Source organism: Akebia trifoliata, chromosome 12 (assembly GCF_017979445.1).
Source record: "Akebia trifoliata isolate Shusen 1 chromosome 12, ASM1797944v1, whole genome shotgun sequence".
Classification (NCBI taxonomy): domain Eukaryota; kingdom Viridiplantae; phylum Streptophyta; class Magnoliopsida; order Ranunculales; family Lardizabalaceae; genus Akebia; species Akebia trifoliata.
The window spans coordinates 36,266,624-36,282,020 of NC_141386.1; the positions used below are offsets into that span (position 1 = coordinate 36,266,624).

The window sequence follows — 15,397 nt, forward strand, 5'->3', positions numbered from 1 at the left end:
AACAACCCAACTTCTTTAAGTACTGGATGGTAGAATTGAAAGAATAAGGCCCTTATATTGCAACAAGTGACGTCACACAAACCATAACATTTTTGCCTCTATTTTCTTTCCCACTCATTCTCAATTTCGCTAAAAGGAGGGACCCAAGAAAGAGTTGTCATTCTCTCTCTGTCTCTCTTTTCTCTTTCTCTGTGTGTGTGAGAGATCGATCTGCAACAATGGAGATATTCTACTTCCTCGTTTTCGGGTTTCTTTCGGTGGTGGTTGCAGCCTTGGAGCTCAGCAAGAGCAACAAAGATCGCATCAATACTTCCACGGCCTTTAATTCATTCAAGAACAACTATGTCCTTGTCTACTCTCTCATGATGGGTAAGCTAGATCTGACATTTTCATCCGAGATTCAAATCTGGGTTCCTTCTTTTATGTTGATTCTAATGTGGTTTGGATCCGTTTATCTGTAATTTTGTAGTTATAAGTAAGTAGATAACAGATCAATGCTTGGGTTTGAATATGATGTTACTTGAGTAATTTTTTTCATTTGAGCTTGTTAGTATGTTGGGAATTAGGGTTTTGGGGCTCCTATCTGAGTCGTTAAGATGTGGGATCTGGATTTTTGTGCTCTTTTCTGTTATGGGTGTGAAATGTTTGTTTAATTGGTTAGTTTTAGGGTTCTGATTAGCCAGATTTCTTGTGTTTGTTGTCTTGTACGGCCATTGATATGTTGATTGTGATCGCATCTGTGTGTGTGTGTGTGTGTGGATAACTCTTTTCACTAATACTGTAATTAATTTCTTTGAATCTCTGATTTGGCTTCTTGATAAATTTCCTCGATCTTCCATGTTGCAAATTTAAATTGAATTGTAGATCTTGTCTTCCCCAATTTCTAGAAATCAACCATTCTTATAATTCTTGACAAACAAACTCAGGATAGAAGTCGCAAGATCGGATTTCTTTTTTTCTTTTTCTAACTAATAACTTGTGTTGGTGTGGCAATAGCTGGGGATTGGTTGCAGGGTCCTTATGTTTACTACCTGTACAGCCAATATGGTTTCGGGAAAGGAGAGATCGGACAACTTTTTATTGCCGGTTTTGGATCTTCAATGTTGTTTGGGACGGTCGTTGGATCCCTGGCTGACAAACAGTGAGACTTCCTTCAGAATTTCATTTATCATTCTTTAACGATAAACCAACTCATATTTATTCCTAATTTCAATACCTTTATGCATCAAATTCAGGGGTCGGAAAAGGGCATGTGTGACTTACTGCATTACCTACATTTTGAGTTGCATGACTAAGCATTCTCCTCAATACAAAGTCTTAATGATTGGTCGTATATTGGGCGGAATTGCCACTTCTCTCCTGTTTTCAGCATTTGAATCATGGCTTGTTGCAGAACACAATAAGGTGGGGGTCGTAACTCTTTCCTTAAATTGCATTGTACACTGGTTACTGATTCATCCGTCCTCTAATTGTTTGAGAATCAAATGGTTCTATTGGTAAACTCTAGGAACGGCCCAACAATGTAATTCTGGTGCTTGTTTTGCACCTCCAATTGGGTAAAATTGGGTCAAGATTATAATAGGAAATATCCCGAGTCCCATGTGGTAACTTTCTAATTGTGGGTTTGTCACATTTACTTGTTTTCCATTGACCGATGGTCTTCAGGTTCACCCTGACTGGTTCATGGATTTCGTATTGTATTTTGATACCGATAATTTTTTTCTCAATTTATTTCACCTGTGCAGAGGGGGTTTGAACAACAATGGCTCTCCCTAACTTTCTCCAAGGCGATATTTTTTGGCAATGGTCTTGTTGCCATTATCTCTGGGTTGTTTGGGAATGTGCTAGCTGATACTCTTGGATTTGGCCCTGTGGCCCCATTTGATGCCGCTGCATGTTTTCTTGCCATTGGTATGGCCATCATCTTATCATCATGGAGTGAAAACTATGGAGACCCTTCGGAGAGCAAGGACTTGCTTACCCAGTTTAAGGGTGCTGCAGTAGCCATTGGTTCAGGTGAATGTCTAACCACATTTTAGCTTGAACACCTTTATCTTTATTCTTTGATGAACTTCAAGTATGCCCACATTCTAGACTCGAAACAACCATCCTCTAATTGCATACTAATATCTGTGCAACAAGAACAGTGATCAGACTCAAAACATTTGATAATTTTTTGTGTGGTAATTCCAGATCCGGGATAAGAAACTTGCCATCATCCTTTCACTTATCAAAAATAAAAACATTTGATGGCTACCAAGGTCATCTACTATTCTAAAAATCAATCTGATTGGATGGTCATAAATAACTTTAGATAAATATTATTTTGCTAGGTCAAAAAAATGGTGAAAGACCCGATAGAATGTTCATAGCTTGTATGATTAAGATCATCCAATTGGGTTCATTTCTTCCCTAGGAGATGTTCTGGTCCCACCATGCTACTTATGCACCCATTGTATTGTTTGTAAACCATTTTTATGGTCTATCTGGATGATGCCTTGGATATTCTTTCTTTTTCCTTTTTACCTTGGAATCCCTTTTAATATTATCTGGTTTGTGGGTTCAGATGAGAAAATTGCATTGCTGGGTGCAATACAATCTTTGTTTGAAGGTTCAATGTACACATTCGTGTTCCTTTGGACCCCTGCTTTGAGTCCTAATGAAGAGGACATACCCCACGGTTTCATTTTTGCGACATTCATGTTGTCTTCGATGTTGGGAAGCTCCATCGCATCACGGCTTCTTGCCCGTGCATCCTTCAAAGTTGAGAGCTACATGCAGATTGTGTTTTCAATCTCCGCCTTCACTTTCCTCTTACCCATTATCACCAGTGTACGTCACGGTATCCCAGTTCCTCCACACTCCATAAAGATATCTGATTTCTTGATCCAATCATTTACGAGAATCATGGGGCCCACTTCTTTCTAACTTTACCTGCTATCATGGAACAGTTCATCGTGCCACCCTCTAAGGTCAAAGGTGGAAGCATCTCATTTGCAGGTTCTATTCAGCTCTTTGGCTTTTGTGCCTTTGAGGCTTGTGTGGGGATATTCTGGCCATCAATCATGAAGATGAGGTCCCAATACATCCCAGAGGAGTCCAGAAGCACCATTATGAATTTCTTCCGCATTCCTCTCAACATCTTTGTGTGCATCGTGCTATACAATGTAAGGACAGAAAATACACTGCATGAACTCCCCCAGGAACCCCCCTTCCCATCTTCCAAAAAAAAAAATTTACTGTTATTAACAATTTATCTAATTTTTGTTTGAAGGTTGATGCATTCCCCATCACTGTGATGTTTGGCATGTGTTCTTTTTTCCTCTTTGTGGCATCGCTCTTGCAGAGGCGGCTCATGGTGGTTGCAGAGAACCACAAGTCAAGTAAGTTACATACCAGTATTGAGACCTTGATGTTGGACAAGTTATGGACTTAAATAAGTTAATTTAGGCCAACTTGGTCAGCTTTTCATACCAGTATTAGACCTAGATGTTGGACAAGTTATGGACTTAAAAATAAAGTTAGTTTAGGCCACCTTGGTCAACTTTACTTACCAGTATTGAGACCTTGATGTTAGGCAAGTTATGGACTTAAAATAAGTTTATTTAGACCAACTCGGTCTACACGACTTGTGACACGATACCTTATGTGTTATGATATAATGCATTTTGAGGCAAAAATTGATCCATGATTCTCAGAATTTTCCCTCAAGAATTTGTTGATACTCCATATATTTATGGTATTTTTGTTGCATGCTATGTTTCCTCTCATCGTGGATGTTTGCTTCTGCGTAGAACCACAAGATTGGACATCAATGAAGGACAGGGACACCGAGGCGGAACCATTGAATATCTGATTGATTTCAAGAAAGATGACACCAATGGGAGCGAAAGGAATACTATCTTTTTATTTTTCACCATGATGGCTTGCAGTTCTGACCTATCCTATAAATAAGGGAGGGGATGCATATGATGTTTCTTGATTCATTGAAGTGGAATTTTTAAGGGTGTAATCAGCCGGTAAAGGTCTTGATGCAAAAGATATATTGATCTGTCCAATAAAGAAAGGGATGGAGACTACTACTTTAGGATCTTTGTGTGTGTTTACAAAAAAAACTGGGGTGCCGCAGGAAGTAACAGGTATATGGCAGTTGTTATTGTGAGAGTTAAATGTTCTCTTCTGTAATTTTGGTTTTTTTCTTTTTCTATTCCAATTCAAGTTAGTTAGATGTGACTATTTTTCATCTGTTGGGGAATGTGGCCTTGCTGCAGCACCCCTCAGGATTATGAGACTCATTGATTCCTAACAATTTTAATGTGCAGCATCTTCTATGCATGTGTGCGGTGCCTTTTCTTCCTTCGTTCCACACTGAATTGATGTGGTAGTGGGCGGAGAACCATATATTTTATGAGTCGTGCTCAAGAGTGACCTCTTGACGTAGTGGTGCGCACATGTCCCTAGATGCGTTTTACTCGTTTATCAGAGACAATGCATTTATGTGCACCACGACATCAAGATGTCCCCCCACTGAGGTCACTCCAGCATTAATCATATTGTATATCAATGGGGAAAAAAAATTGACTCTTCTAACCACTGCCACATCAGCAGTGTTGTGGACGAAGTCAGTTTAGAACTGCTGTTCTTTAAGTTATTCATGGATGAACCAGGTACACTACAGCATGTGGTAATGGCTACTTATATTTCTAGGTACCTGGTATGGTATGGGTTCAGGAATCGGATGCATATGGACCCAAGTGTGTCATGTCAAAACACATGATCCAAAACTTGCAGACACGAAATCCAATTGTCAGGGATTGTGTGTATCCCAATGCACCCATCTCCATTGGAGATGCTTATCTCAAGGATAAATTTTGATCATTCGAATGTGTTTACTTGATTGGGACCATGCATTTTTTTTTTTTTCTTTTCACAAGTCATTATTCATGAGTCATCAACACAGCATTTAATGTTTTGCTTTACCTACTTCATCAATAACAACAACAAAGCCTTAAGAGCAAATATTTGTTATTGTTTATTTACTTGCTACGTTATGACAATCTAGTAAAACAAATTCATTTAATACGTGAAATTGGTAATCTATAAGAAAGTAAATCTATTTTATTTTATATAATTGAAAAATGCCTTGAAGACTAAACAAGTAAATCCTAGGTATTTTTCTATTATTACTCGTTCCATCGGTGAATTTTAATATCTTTTAAGGAAAAATTGATTTTTTTTTTTTATAAATATAAATTTTAATATTGAAGAAAACGGAGAAGAGGAGGTTGAGATAGCCTCCAAACAACAAAACAAGAAAAGTTAACAAGGCAACAAAAAAAAAAAAAAAATACATGCCCGACGGAGGACTACAAATCATAAAAGGTTTTTCAATTAAAACTAAAATCTTGAAAGTATATTCCCGCAAAGTCTTTGCTCATCTTTGATCAAAAGAAAATAAATCTCAAATCTCTAGAATCATCTTGTGAGACGAGCTCTTCTTATTATAGAACATCTTGTTGTTACGGTTTCTCCAGAATCCCCAAATAATGACAAAAAAAATGATAATCCAAAGATATTTTTTTTCTAAAAGAGAAGATATTGAAATCTCAATCCTCTAAAAGTGCGAAGAAAGATAAAAGAAGAACCCAATCTACTTGGAAATGAGATAAGAAGAACATCAAAATAGCACAAGAGAAAGAACAATGAATAAGAATGTGATTGACGAACTCTCTATCCCTCGAATAAAAATGACAAAAATTTGTGATAATCCACCTCCGACAAATCAAATTATCCGAGGTAAGGATTCTACCCAAAGAGGCAAATCATAAAAAGAAAGATACCTTAGAGGAAACAAGAGATCAAATGATACTCACTAAGAATTTTCTATGAAATGATAATAATGATGATAGAAAGTATCATTTGATAAATTGAAAATGATTTGCACTCCAAAAAAGAATGGATATCAGAGAAGGCTAAGATTAACAAATAAAACTCTCTTAGACAAGTGGCTTTGGAGATTTAGAGAAGAAAGAGACAACTTGTGAAAATGGGTGGTTCAAGCTAAATATGGGTAGAATTCTCACCTTTTTATTAGCTTTAAATCACTGGAAGTTAAAGAGTTTATTAGCTTTAACTTGCATTTCTATAGGAAAATAATACAAATAATGCATGACTTTCTTTAAATTTTTATTAATTATTTATACAGCGGGGGCATTATACACTCCAATATGGTAGTAAATAAAAATCAGTTGATAAAGAACCCTACTTATAGCGGCGGAATTTTCCACTGTAAATATTTAATTTTTAACAAACGAAACGGATACGTATGGATGGAATTATCCGCCGTTATAGAGTAGCAATTTTTATAGAGTAGCAATTTGATCCTCACAAAGCATGGCCTATAGCGGCGGCTAATTCTGCTGTTAAAGAATTCAACTTATAGTGGCGGATGTTTCCGCTGCAATATTTATCATACGGAAGTGATCTACTAAAAATACCGCCGCTTCAGAACCCAACTTAAAGTTTTTCGCAGTAATATGTAATTTTTAACAAAAATAAACTGATCTACATCGATGGAGTTATCCACCAGTATAGGGTAGCAAATCTGATTCTGAGAAAAAGTTACCTATAGCGGCGGAAAATTCTGCCACTACAGAACCCAACTGAAATTCCGCTGCAATATTTTTTAATTTTTAACAAACCCAATTCAATGCCTATATTTTTCTAATCAAAACTGCTCTCAAAAATATTTTCTATTTCGGAAAAATAAAAACCCTCATATGCACATTTGCAAGGTGTCTTTCATGCGTTCTCAATTGTTAAAATTTATCATAAATTGGTATTTTTGGAGGAATTTCTTAATATGTCATTTTTTTTTCTTAATGCTTTTTTTTATAACCAGATATTCTTATAGACAGTGGACCAGGCCTGTATTTGGGCTTTGCCCTGTACATAGACATGGTCTTGTCGATGCACTTTCACGGGTGGCCCTGAGGAATTAATGCTGAGAACTCAAGACCTACAGGCATTAAATGCTTATGAGTCCAAGATTGCCATTGAGCCAACCCATTGAGCCAACCCCTTGGTGTTTTTTCTTAATGTTGTTTTCTACTTGTAATAATTAATGAGAGTGAGGAATTAATGCTGAGAACTCAAGACCTACAGGCATTAAATGCTTATGAGTCCAAGATTGCCATTGAGCCAACCCCTTGGTGTTTTTTCTTAATGTTGTTTTCTACTTGTAATAATTAATGAGAGCTAATATTGGCAACTTCTATTTGTTATACCCCAATTAAAATAAAGAAAATAAGTGAATTATAGAGAACAAATAAAAGTTGGGGTGTCAATAGGAGCTCTCTCTTTTTTTTTTTTCTTTTTTTTTTTGGGTCGAGGGTACACCCTGAAAGAAGGGTATCAAGCGTGGATCCAGACAGAAGGGTTGAAAGATTAGGATGACTAGTAGTGTCTTACAACTGTTAAATCAGAGGAATCAGGTATTGCAATGGTCACATCTTCGGCGCAACTAACATTGGCTAATGAAAATCTGTGTGCATTGAAGCTTCTATGCGATATTCTAAGAAAAACAGACTTGGTGAATATTTAAGATACCCCTTTTTTCTTCTTGGACTGGAGTATTGCAAGAGACTAATAGATCCATACATGCCCTTATTTTAAACCTCATTAACTAAAAAATCCGGATTTTTCCCAGAAAATTCTGCCATTGAACCTCCAGAAAGTTTTTTAAAAAAATGCGCCAATTTCTACTTCCTCAACAATCCTGTATCATTCTTGATACTTGAGGGATGGAGAGAGAATTACCTTCCCAAAATCCAAAACAAGGGGAGAGAATCAAAAGAAAAGAAATCAATACACAGACGGGCTTCGAGGGGAAAAAAATCCTTGGGACTTTGGATGGAGATTGACTCTTAATTTAGGACATTTTCTGGGTCACAAGGGATATGTCATCAATTTGAAAACAGTGGGGGTACCTAATATATAATAATAACCAAATCCCAAGCTTTATGGCAACATCATCCTCATTCTTCTGCCAGTGACCAAGCCGGACATTAATTCATCCAAGAACGTTCTGTCCCTCTCCTGGTAACTAGGTGCTTAGGTACCTCTTCTGTTCTGAGACAAGTAAGTGGCAGCATCCAGTCACAACAATAATCCGAAGGGATTCAGTGCGCCCTTACACCGACTCCTCCCTGATTTGCTTTCTCTGAGCTGAGCCACGAAAGGGCTCTTAATGGACACCCACCAAACTAGTTTGGAATAAACTGTAGTAAGGTTTTCACCAAACCATCTAAAATGAAATGAAAAGTTCTATTATGAATTACAAAGCAAAAAAAATATGTTCCTCAATGACTATTCCAACAGTCCAAATAAATAAACAAAGATGGGAAAAACTACGGACGGGAATGGTCTTTTTTAGTATTCTTGTTTCCAGATGTAACTCTAAGAGAACACTGGGATGCTGTGGTTTGTCTAATCACATATACCAAAGTTAAAAGAATCCAAAGGTCTATATATGAACTTCATTTTTCACCAGAAAATACCCAAACTACAAAGATTCATAGGCTCTGCCACCGAAGATAGAGACTTTGCCCATTAAGACCTCATCTTCTGGGCCTCCTTCAGGCTGACCAACCCAGTTTCTCCTCAACTTACATGCAACTACCAATGCTAAAGGCTTCATGTGAAATTGAGATTACCTTATAACCTGGTATGGATAATAAGCACCTAGTGTTGCCCAGTAGACAGAGAGGTCAGGTCATTTCTCAGACAAAGCCAAGTTAAGAAACGGCTTCAGCAATGAGGCTTGCATCCTAGATTAATTCAGTTCTGTTCTTCAATTGGAAAACTCCCACCACCCCAAGAGCATTGATAATAGTTCATCTTCCTCAGCCAAATAAAATGGACTGGTGGGTGTTTGATCCAGGGACCTGGACAAATTGTATGAAATCATAATCATGAAAAATAAAATAATGAATAAACAACTTCTTGAAACATGAATGCTGAAGTTACCCATTTGATAAGTTATTGAATGTCAAAGACATACATACATAAGGAGTCTAGCTAGCAAACAAAGTCATATAATCAAAAAGTAAAAGTGTCGAAGGAAATTCAAACATGCAGATGAGATTTAAAATGCACGCCGCGGTGAATATTGTTGTTTCATTCCTATAGTACGTATGAACACAGACACAGGCCAGGAGGTGCATCCAAAGAAAATGCAATTAGCTTAAAATAAGAGGAATATGCTTACAATTTAGTAATAGTAATACCGAGGGGCACCACCTCCAGACAACTGCCGACTTGAATAACCCGCACTATTATATCCAGAGCGGTCATCCGGCATACTCCTGACAGAACATTGATGGGTCAGTCAGCAAACAAATCAACATAGGTCTATACTTCCCTGTGGTACACTGCTACAGAAAGAAAAAAGGAATTGCCAGTTGGGGTCATTAGCTACCACAGAATGGTACTGCAGCTTTTAATATTGTTGATGATCCTACATTCTCCAGTTTTCTTAATATGTAATGCAAATAATTCACCATCTGTCGCTTATCTTAAGTCTTAACAACAAACAAACACAGTTTACACACTGGGTTACAGGATCAACAGTGCTGGATCCAACAAGACTACCTAATATGATAGCTCATGGACTACTGAATGTTTTACAGAGCTTTACCTTGAATATTCCTCATATGAGGAAGCAACACGTACTGGATAAGCATCCACTTCTTCTGGATAAGCATCAATGTCTAGACCCGACCCCCTACTTCTAGTACGCCTTGCAAGAGATCTTGACTCCAGCAGGTCATCATCCTAGACAGGAGGAATTACTAACAAACAGCGCCAACAAAATAAATCTGTAAACCTTGGGCAACCCAGAATTTTAAAGCACTCACCACAGTAGAATACGGGCGTTTCAGTCTAGATGAAGTGGGAAGATCGTAAGCATCTGTTGGACTGTTCTCATAATAATCATGTCGAGGATCATAACCATCATCATCATAGTGTCCATGAGAAGGAACTCGTGAGTAGGAAGTTGGAAAATCCCGGTAACCCTCCACAGAACGTCTACTAGATGAACTGCTCTCAAAATATTGGTCTCTTGATCTACTGGGAGCAATTGCTGGAGCTGAAAGTTTAGCTTTGAGGTTTTAGAAAGAACAAACAAAATAAGATTGTCTTAAAAATCAAACTGTGAGGGAAAGAAATAAGCTTACTGGGCACTTGCCGAATGGATCTCCTTCTGAACTGAGAACCATATTTCTCTACAGGGGACATTTCTGTTTCAAACTCGTCTCCTCTAGTTGAGTATCGATTGAAACCACCAAAACTACGATCTCGATCCCGACCCCGACCACGACCCAATGATTCGAATGTTCTGCTTGGTCTGGTGGGGTATGAACGCCCAATTCCACGTGATCGTGTATCCCAACTATCATGACTTGTACCACTATACCCTCTCCAACCACCCACCGTTGAAACTATCCGTTTCTGCAGAGGCTTCCGTAAAGTGGCCCTCAGTAAAACCTGTATTGCGGACACAAGGCATGAAATAAGTAATGGAAAAAAGAAATAGTAGGTGGAGTGCAATATGATTGACAAAATACATACCTTCTGAGCTCCCTCGCCAATGCCATCTTTGTTTACAGCATCAATGCAAGCCAGTGCTGCCTCCCGAGTTTTAAAAGAAATGAACCCAAAGTCCTTGCGCTTGGCAGAAGGCATATTACGAGCAAGCTGCACATTTTCAATTTCACCATACTTCTTGAACTGTTCTTGCACCTGTTCCTCATCCCAGCTAGGTGGCAAAGCGTCCAAGAAAACTGATTTCACCTGCAGTAAAACATTATTACAGTAAAATTGTACATCAGAACAATATAAAATACAACAAGCCACTCGGATATCAAAAATTTTAGCACCAAATGCTGAATCATTTAACTTATCAAAACGATTGAGACTTCCCAATATGAACTTATAATATATAAAAATTAAATAGATGCTCCCACCTGGGCCATAATCTCCTCATCTGGTTCTACAGCAGATTTAGCAAAAGCAACATCTGCCTTAACGGGTGTACCAAAGAACACATCTCCTTTCTGTAGTTTACTACAGGCAGCCACAGCATCCATATGAGTGCTGAAATTAAGGAATGCATAGCCTCGATTTTTTCTTTTGTCATTTGGGTCATCAATCAGATGAACATCCTCGAGATTTACTAACTCAAAAGCCTTCAATTTTTCCACAAGCTGCACAAACAAGGTGGAGACTTATAAACAACTTCAGTTAAAACATGCAGTCCCTGTAGAAAATTGCCAGTGCAACTTTAGCAGCGACTGCTTATGAATCATCCAAAAGTAGCATTCTGTGCAGTGAGGGCTGTGGTGGTAGTAATACATTAGGGTGGATTAGTAGAAATATACTTTATCTTTAGTCCACGTAGTGCATATGTTTCCCAGATGGAGTGTTTCATTGTCATTGTTTCGGGTTACCTCACAGACCTTTCCTCGTATCTGTAAAGAACAATTGCATGTGTTAAAATTACATACAAGATATGATATGATATCTCAAGAGGGGTATGGGGCTTTAGGTGTAAGCTTAGAAAATGGAGAAATGCATCTTATCACGAATTTGAAAGGGTCTCACTTGTCTAGAATCTGAAATCAAGTAAAGCAGGAGAGCTGACAGCCACCGGTAAGTATTGTCAATCACAGTAACAAGGATTCAAAGTTGATTCATTATGTGCTCTAAGACGGTAATCATCAAAATAAACTTTTATCTGTTGTAATTGTTGGGTGGGATAGTGATACATGGACCCGCTTTTTCATCCTTGTGGAGTTAAAGTTTGTTCCTCCCTCAAGATAGACTTGATTAGTCAGTGTTATTTGGGGTCCATAAAGAAGTGTGGCCATAGACCATGGTAGTCCTCGTCTTCTAACGGGAATTTGAGATGAGAGAAGAAGATGAATTCTTGATGATGAATTATCGAGTAACATTCTCATCAATGAAAAACTAAAGGTGACAATCTCTCACTGGATTTATATCCAAATGAGTTTAGTGGAGTGAGTGTCAATGCAATTTTTGTGAGAGTTAAGGGATGCCGGTTGGGTCTTTATCATCTTTTCAAGCCTCCCATGAAGCGCACAATACTCCAAAAGAAGAAATCAATTTTAATTTTGATGGAGGCCTGGGTCCTTAGGTTGTGAAGCTAGTGGCAGAGAAGAGGTATTAATGGTTTTGTAAGTTTGTTAAGGGAATGGAAACATGAATAAAATGGAATCATTAACTTTTGTTCAATACCTCAAAAGATCTTTGAGGGGTTACATGTAATGAATCTTATGATTTTGGATGATTTAAGCAACATCATCAAGTGTATGCTTAGAGTGCCATGTGAGCAATGCACTCCAAACAACTACTAAAATAATTTTTTTTTATAAAATGTCAATACAACGCTCCACCCTTTATGGAGATGAATGTTGGACAATTAAGAATAACTGGTTAATCAAATGAACATAACATGGATGAGGATGTTGAGATAGATGAGTGTGACGATTAATAAAGAAAAAAATGAAAAAAATTATGAAGAATGTAAGAGTTTGTTGATGATTAATTTAGGAAAAATCGATTGATATAAATTGGTTATGTGCAGTAAGATCAATGACCACCAGTGACATAGAATGGGTGCATTTTGAAGGTTATTAAGTACAAAAAATACCAAATGGATGTGGATTGACGTAGTGTGAACATATTTGGAAGACGTGAATTAACAAAGGACATGGATTTAGATAAAATTAAATGGATGAATATAATTTTTTTAGCCAATATCAGATATCTGCGATAAGAATATTTTTGATAGATAAAAGATGTTATTGGAAAGAAAATAAAAGTAAGCCGAGACGAGCACCCAACAATACAACAACCAAAAAAAGACAAAAAAGGGTCAACCAAAACTACACAACACTCGAGCATCGAGTAATAAATCCCACCTAAACAAAAAGTCTTCAAAAATGACTCCTAAATTCTTCGAAGATCACGCTCTAATAGAAGATTAGCCCCATAATGGACATAAAAACCTCATGCAAGGGATACTCTTTCCATTCAATGATCCTATCGTTCTGCTCTAGCCAAACACGCTCAACACACTGAAAAAGGGGTTAATGACAATAAGATTCTTTTTTTTAAAAGAAATTGCTTTGATATGCCAACTTTGAAACAAGGCTAAATTGAAGACGGGAAACAACAATGAATTTGGACGAACAACGATAGAAAATGGGACCCCACTTCTCTCGCAAAAGTGTAATAAATGTGTGAATCAAGCGGGCAATCCAGGATAAGATTATGGTGATGATGATGTTGATTTTTTTTCCTGTTTTGCACTTCCTTCTTTTTCTAATACAAATGCCCAATCTGATCTCTAAAAATTGGGGGGAAAATGATTTCCAACGATTTATTTTTTCACAACATTTAACAACACATTAAACTGGGTGTTTTTGTAACTAAAATTTATGAGGTTCTCTTTTTGACTATCTACACCATGTCCAGACACTATCACTTCCCCTAAATATCCCTATATCCAATACCTCTCTATGAGAATCAATATTTTCCTATTGGCATTGTCCCCGAAGAGAAAGTTTAATAATTATATCAGAGATTTGAGCAGTAAAAAATAAATGATTGAATGTTTCCATCTGAGTTCAATTGATGACGGAAGACAAAATTGTACCAAAATAAAAGAAAAATAAATAAATAGAAGACATACTCGAGTGAAATTAAGCTTAGAGCAGCATTCTTAGCTTGATCTACAGTAGCAAATCTCACAAAAGCGAAACCTTTATTCTTCTGCGAGTGTTTGTTCTTGACTAACCTCACTTCCACTACTTCACCAACCTTCTTGAACACATCCTCCAAGTCCTCTTCCACTGCATCTCTATCCAACCCACCGACAAACACCTCATACTCTTTCTGCTTTTTTTTTCTCATTAATCGGCTTCGGATCTTCTTCAATCTCCTCACCTTCGTTCATCTCAACTTCATTTGCTTTCTTTCCATCATCGATTGCAATTTCTTCTTTAAATTCTGCAATTCCTTCAATTTCATCTGTTTCTTCGGCCGATTTACACCAAGGTTCTAAACAAATCAATAGATTAGAACTTGAAAGATTCAGAAAAATAAAAAAGCAAAGAAATTGTAGAGATGTACCATTGAGATCAAACGTTTCTCTGCCACGATTGCTGATTTCAAGCTTGATAGAAGCAGAAGGATCGGATTTGGGAGCGTTTTCATTTTCGAGATTCGAAGGGTTTTCGGGTTCTGAGGGCTTCTTTAGGGATTTTGGAGAGGATTTAACAGAAGGTTTGGTGGAAAGCTTTTTCAGAAGTGGTCGAGGGGGCATCTTCAGACTTGGGAGAGAAGGTAGATAGCAAAGAACGAAGGAAGGAAGGAAGGAAGGAAGGAAGGATACGGATACAGGAAGGGTTTTCACACGAGAGAAAGAGAGAGACGTATATAAACCGCAAAATGGTCTGTAGATGCGGCACGTGGAGAGTGGAGACCACCAGTGTAAGGGTCTTACACAAGTACATTCACAAGCAGGGCAGTCAATGGATGATCCGGGCTCGACTGGAAATTAGACCCGATAATCTAGGGTTTGGATAAAAGTTTTGGGATCTAATGCATACTGGGGATCATCCTTGTACACATTTTACATTTTACACTAGACTCTTGAGTCTGTAGTGCATTCTCTTTTTATTATAAGATGGTTGAAGAGGAAAGACAATAAAATTAAAGGGCATAGAAGATAAAAATTATAATAAATCTAAATCAAACATGTGTATAGATCAAACAAGCATAACTCCATGTAAGTGATACCCAACTCGATCTTGCTTGATTGTAAGATAGAGTATGGTCATACTCTTGCTCTTAAGTCAAGAGCATGTAAAATTAGCATGTTTGTGTGGATCATACATTATGACCTCTGAAGTATCAGGAGAAATCCCAAGAATCTAGAAATGTGAGGAGGAATAATTCTAATTCAATTGAGACTTCGAATATTAAGGGATTCCCCATGATTGAATCCCAAATTGAAATAAATAAAAAAGAATCCTCCTCCCCTCAACCAAAAATGGAGAGACTTATTTATCTTTGGAAAATCTAACTTATAGTTGATGAATTCTTGACATTTATCACATTAGTGCCATCAAATAATGAGAGGAGCAATAAACAATTCATTGGAACAGTAGAGCAGAGTTCTTAAAGGTAAGCCTAAAATTATCCTTATAAAGAGTATTCTTGAAAAAGGAGAGACGATAAAATTGAAAGTTAGCTAGGAAATATATGCAAAATTGGATCTGAATCCCTTTCTTACGGGGATAAACATTAG

The 15,397-nt window shown here is 37.4% G+C and overlaps 2 protein-coding genes across 2 annotated transcripts; one reads left to right on the plus strand and one right to left on the minus strand.

Annotated features, from left to right (window-relative positions):
* Positions 1–114: 114 nt before the first annotated feature.
* Positions 115–4,226, plus strand: LOC147389985 (uncharacterized). Its single transcript, XM_086418572.1, has 8 exons — positions 115–369; positions 997–1,141; positions 1,236–1,404; positions 1,746–2,016; positions 2,567–2,832; positions 2,952–3,167; positions 3,275–3,383; positions 3,795–4,226. Exons 1-8 carry the CDS (start codon positions 219–221, stop codon positions 3,854–3,856), a joined length of 1,389 nt encoding a protein of 462 aa, XP_086274698.1. The 5' UTR covers positions 115–218; the 3' UTR covers positions 3,857–4,226.
* A 4,064-nt stretch (positions 4,227–8,290) lies between these two features.
* Positions 8,291–14,486, minus strand: LOC147389986 (uncharacterized). The gene is made up of 10 exons (XM_086418622.1): positions 14,218–14,486; positions 13,778–14,145; positions 11,442–11,531; positions 11,028–11,267; positions 10,633–10,854; positions 10,239–10,548; positions 9,918–10,150; positions 9,698–9,834; positions 9,269–9,365; positions 8,291–8,945 (listed from the first exon to the last, which is right to left on the minus strand). Exons 4-9 carry the CDS (start codon positions 11,148–11,150, stop codon positions 9,272–9,274), a joined length of 1,119 nt encoding a protein of 372 aa, XP_086274748.1. The 5' UTR covers positions 11,151–11,267; positions 11,442–11,531; positions 13,778–14,145; positions 14,218–14,486; the 3' UTR covers positions 8,291–8,945; positions 9,269–9,271.
* Between the last annotated feature and the right edge of the window lie 911 nt (positions 14,487–15,397).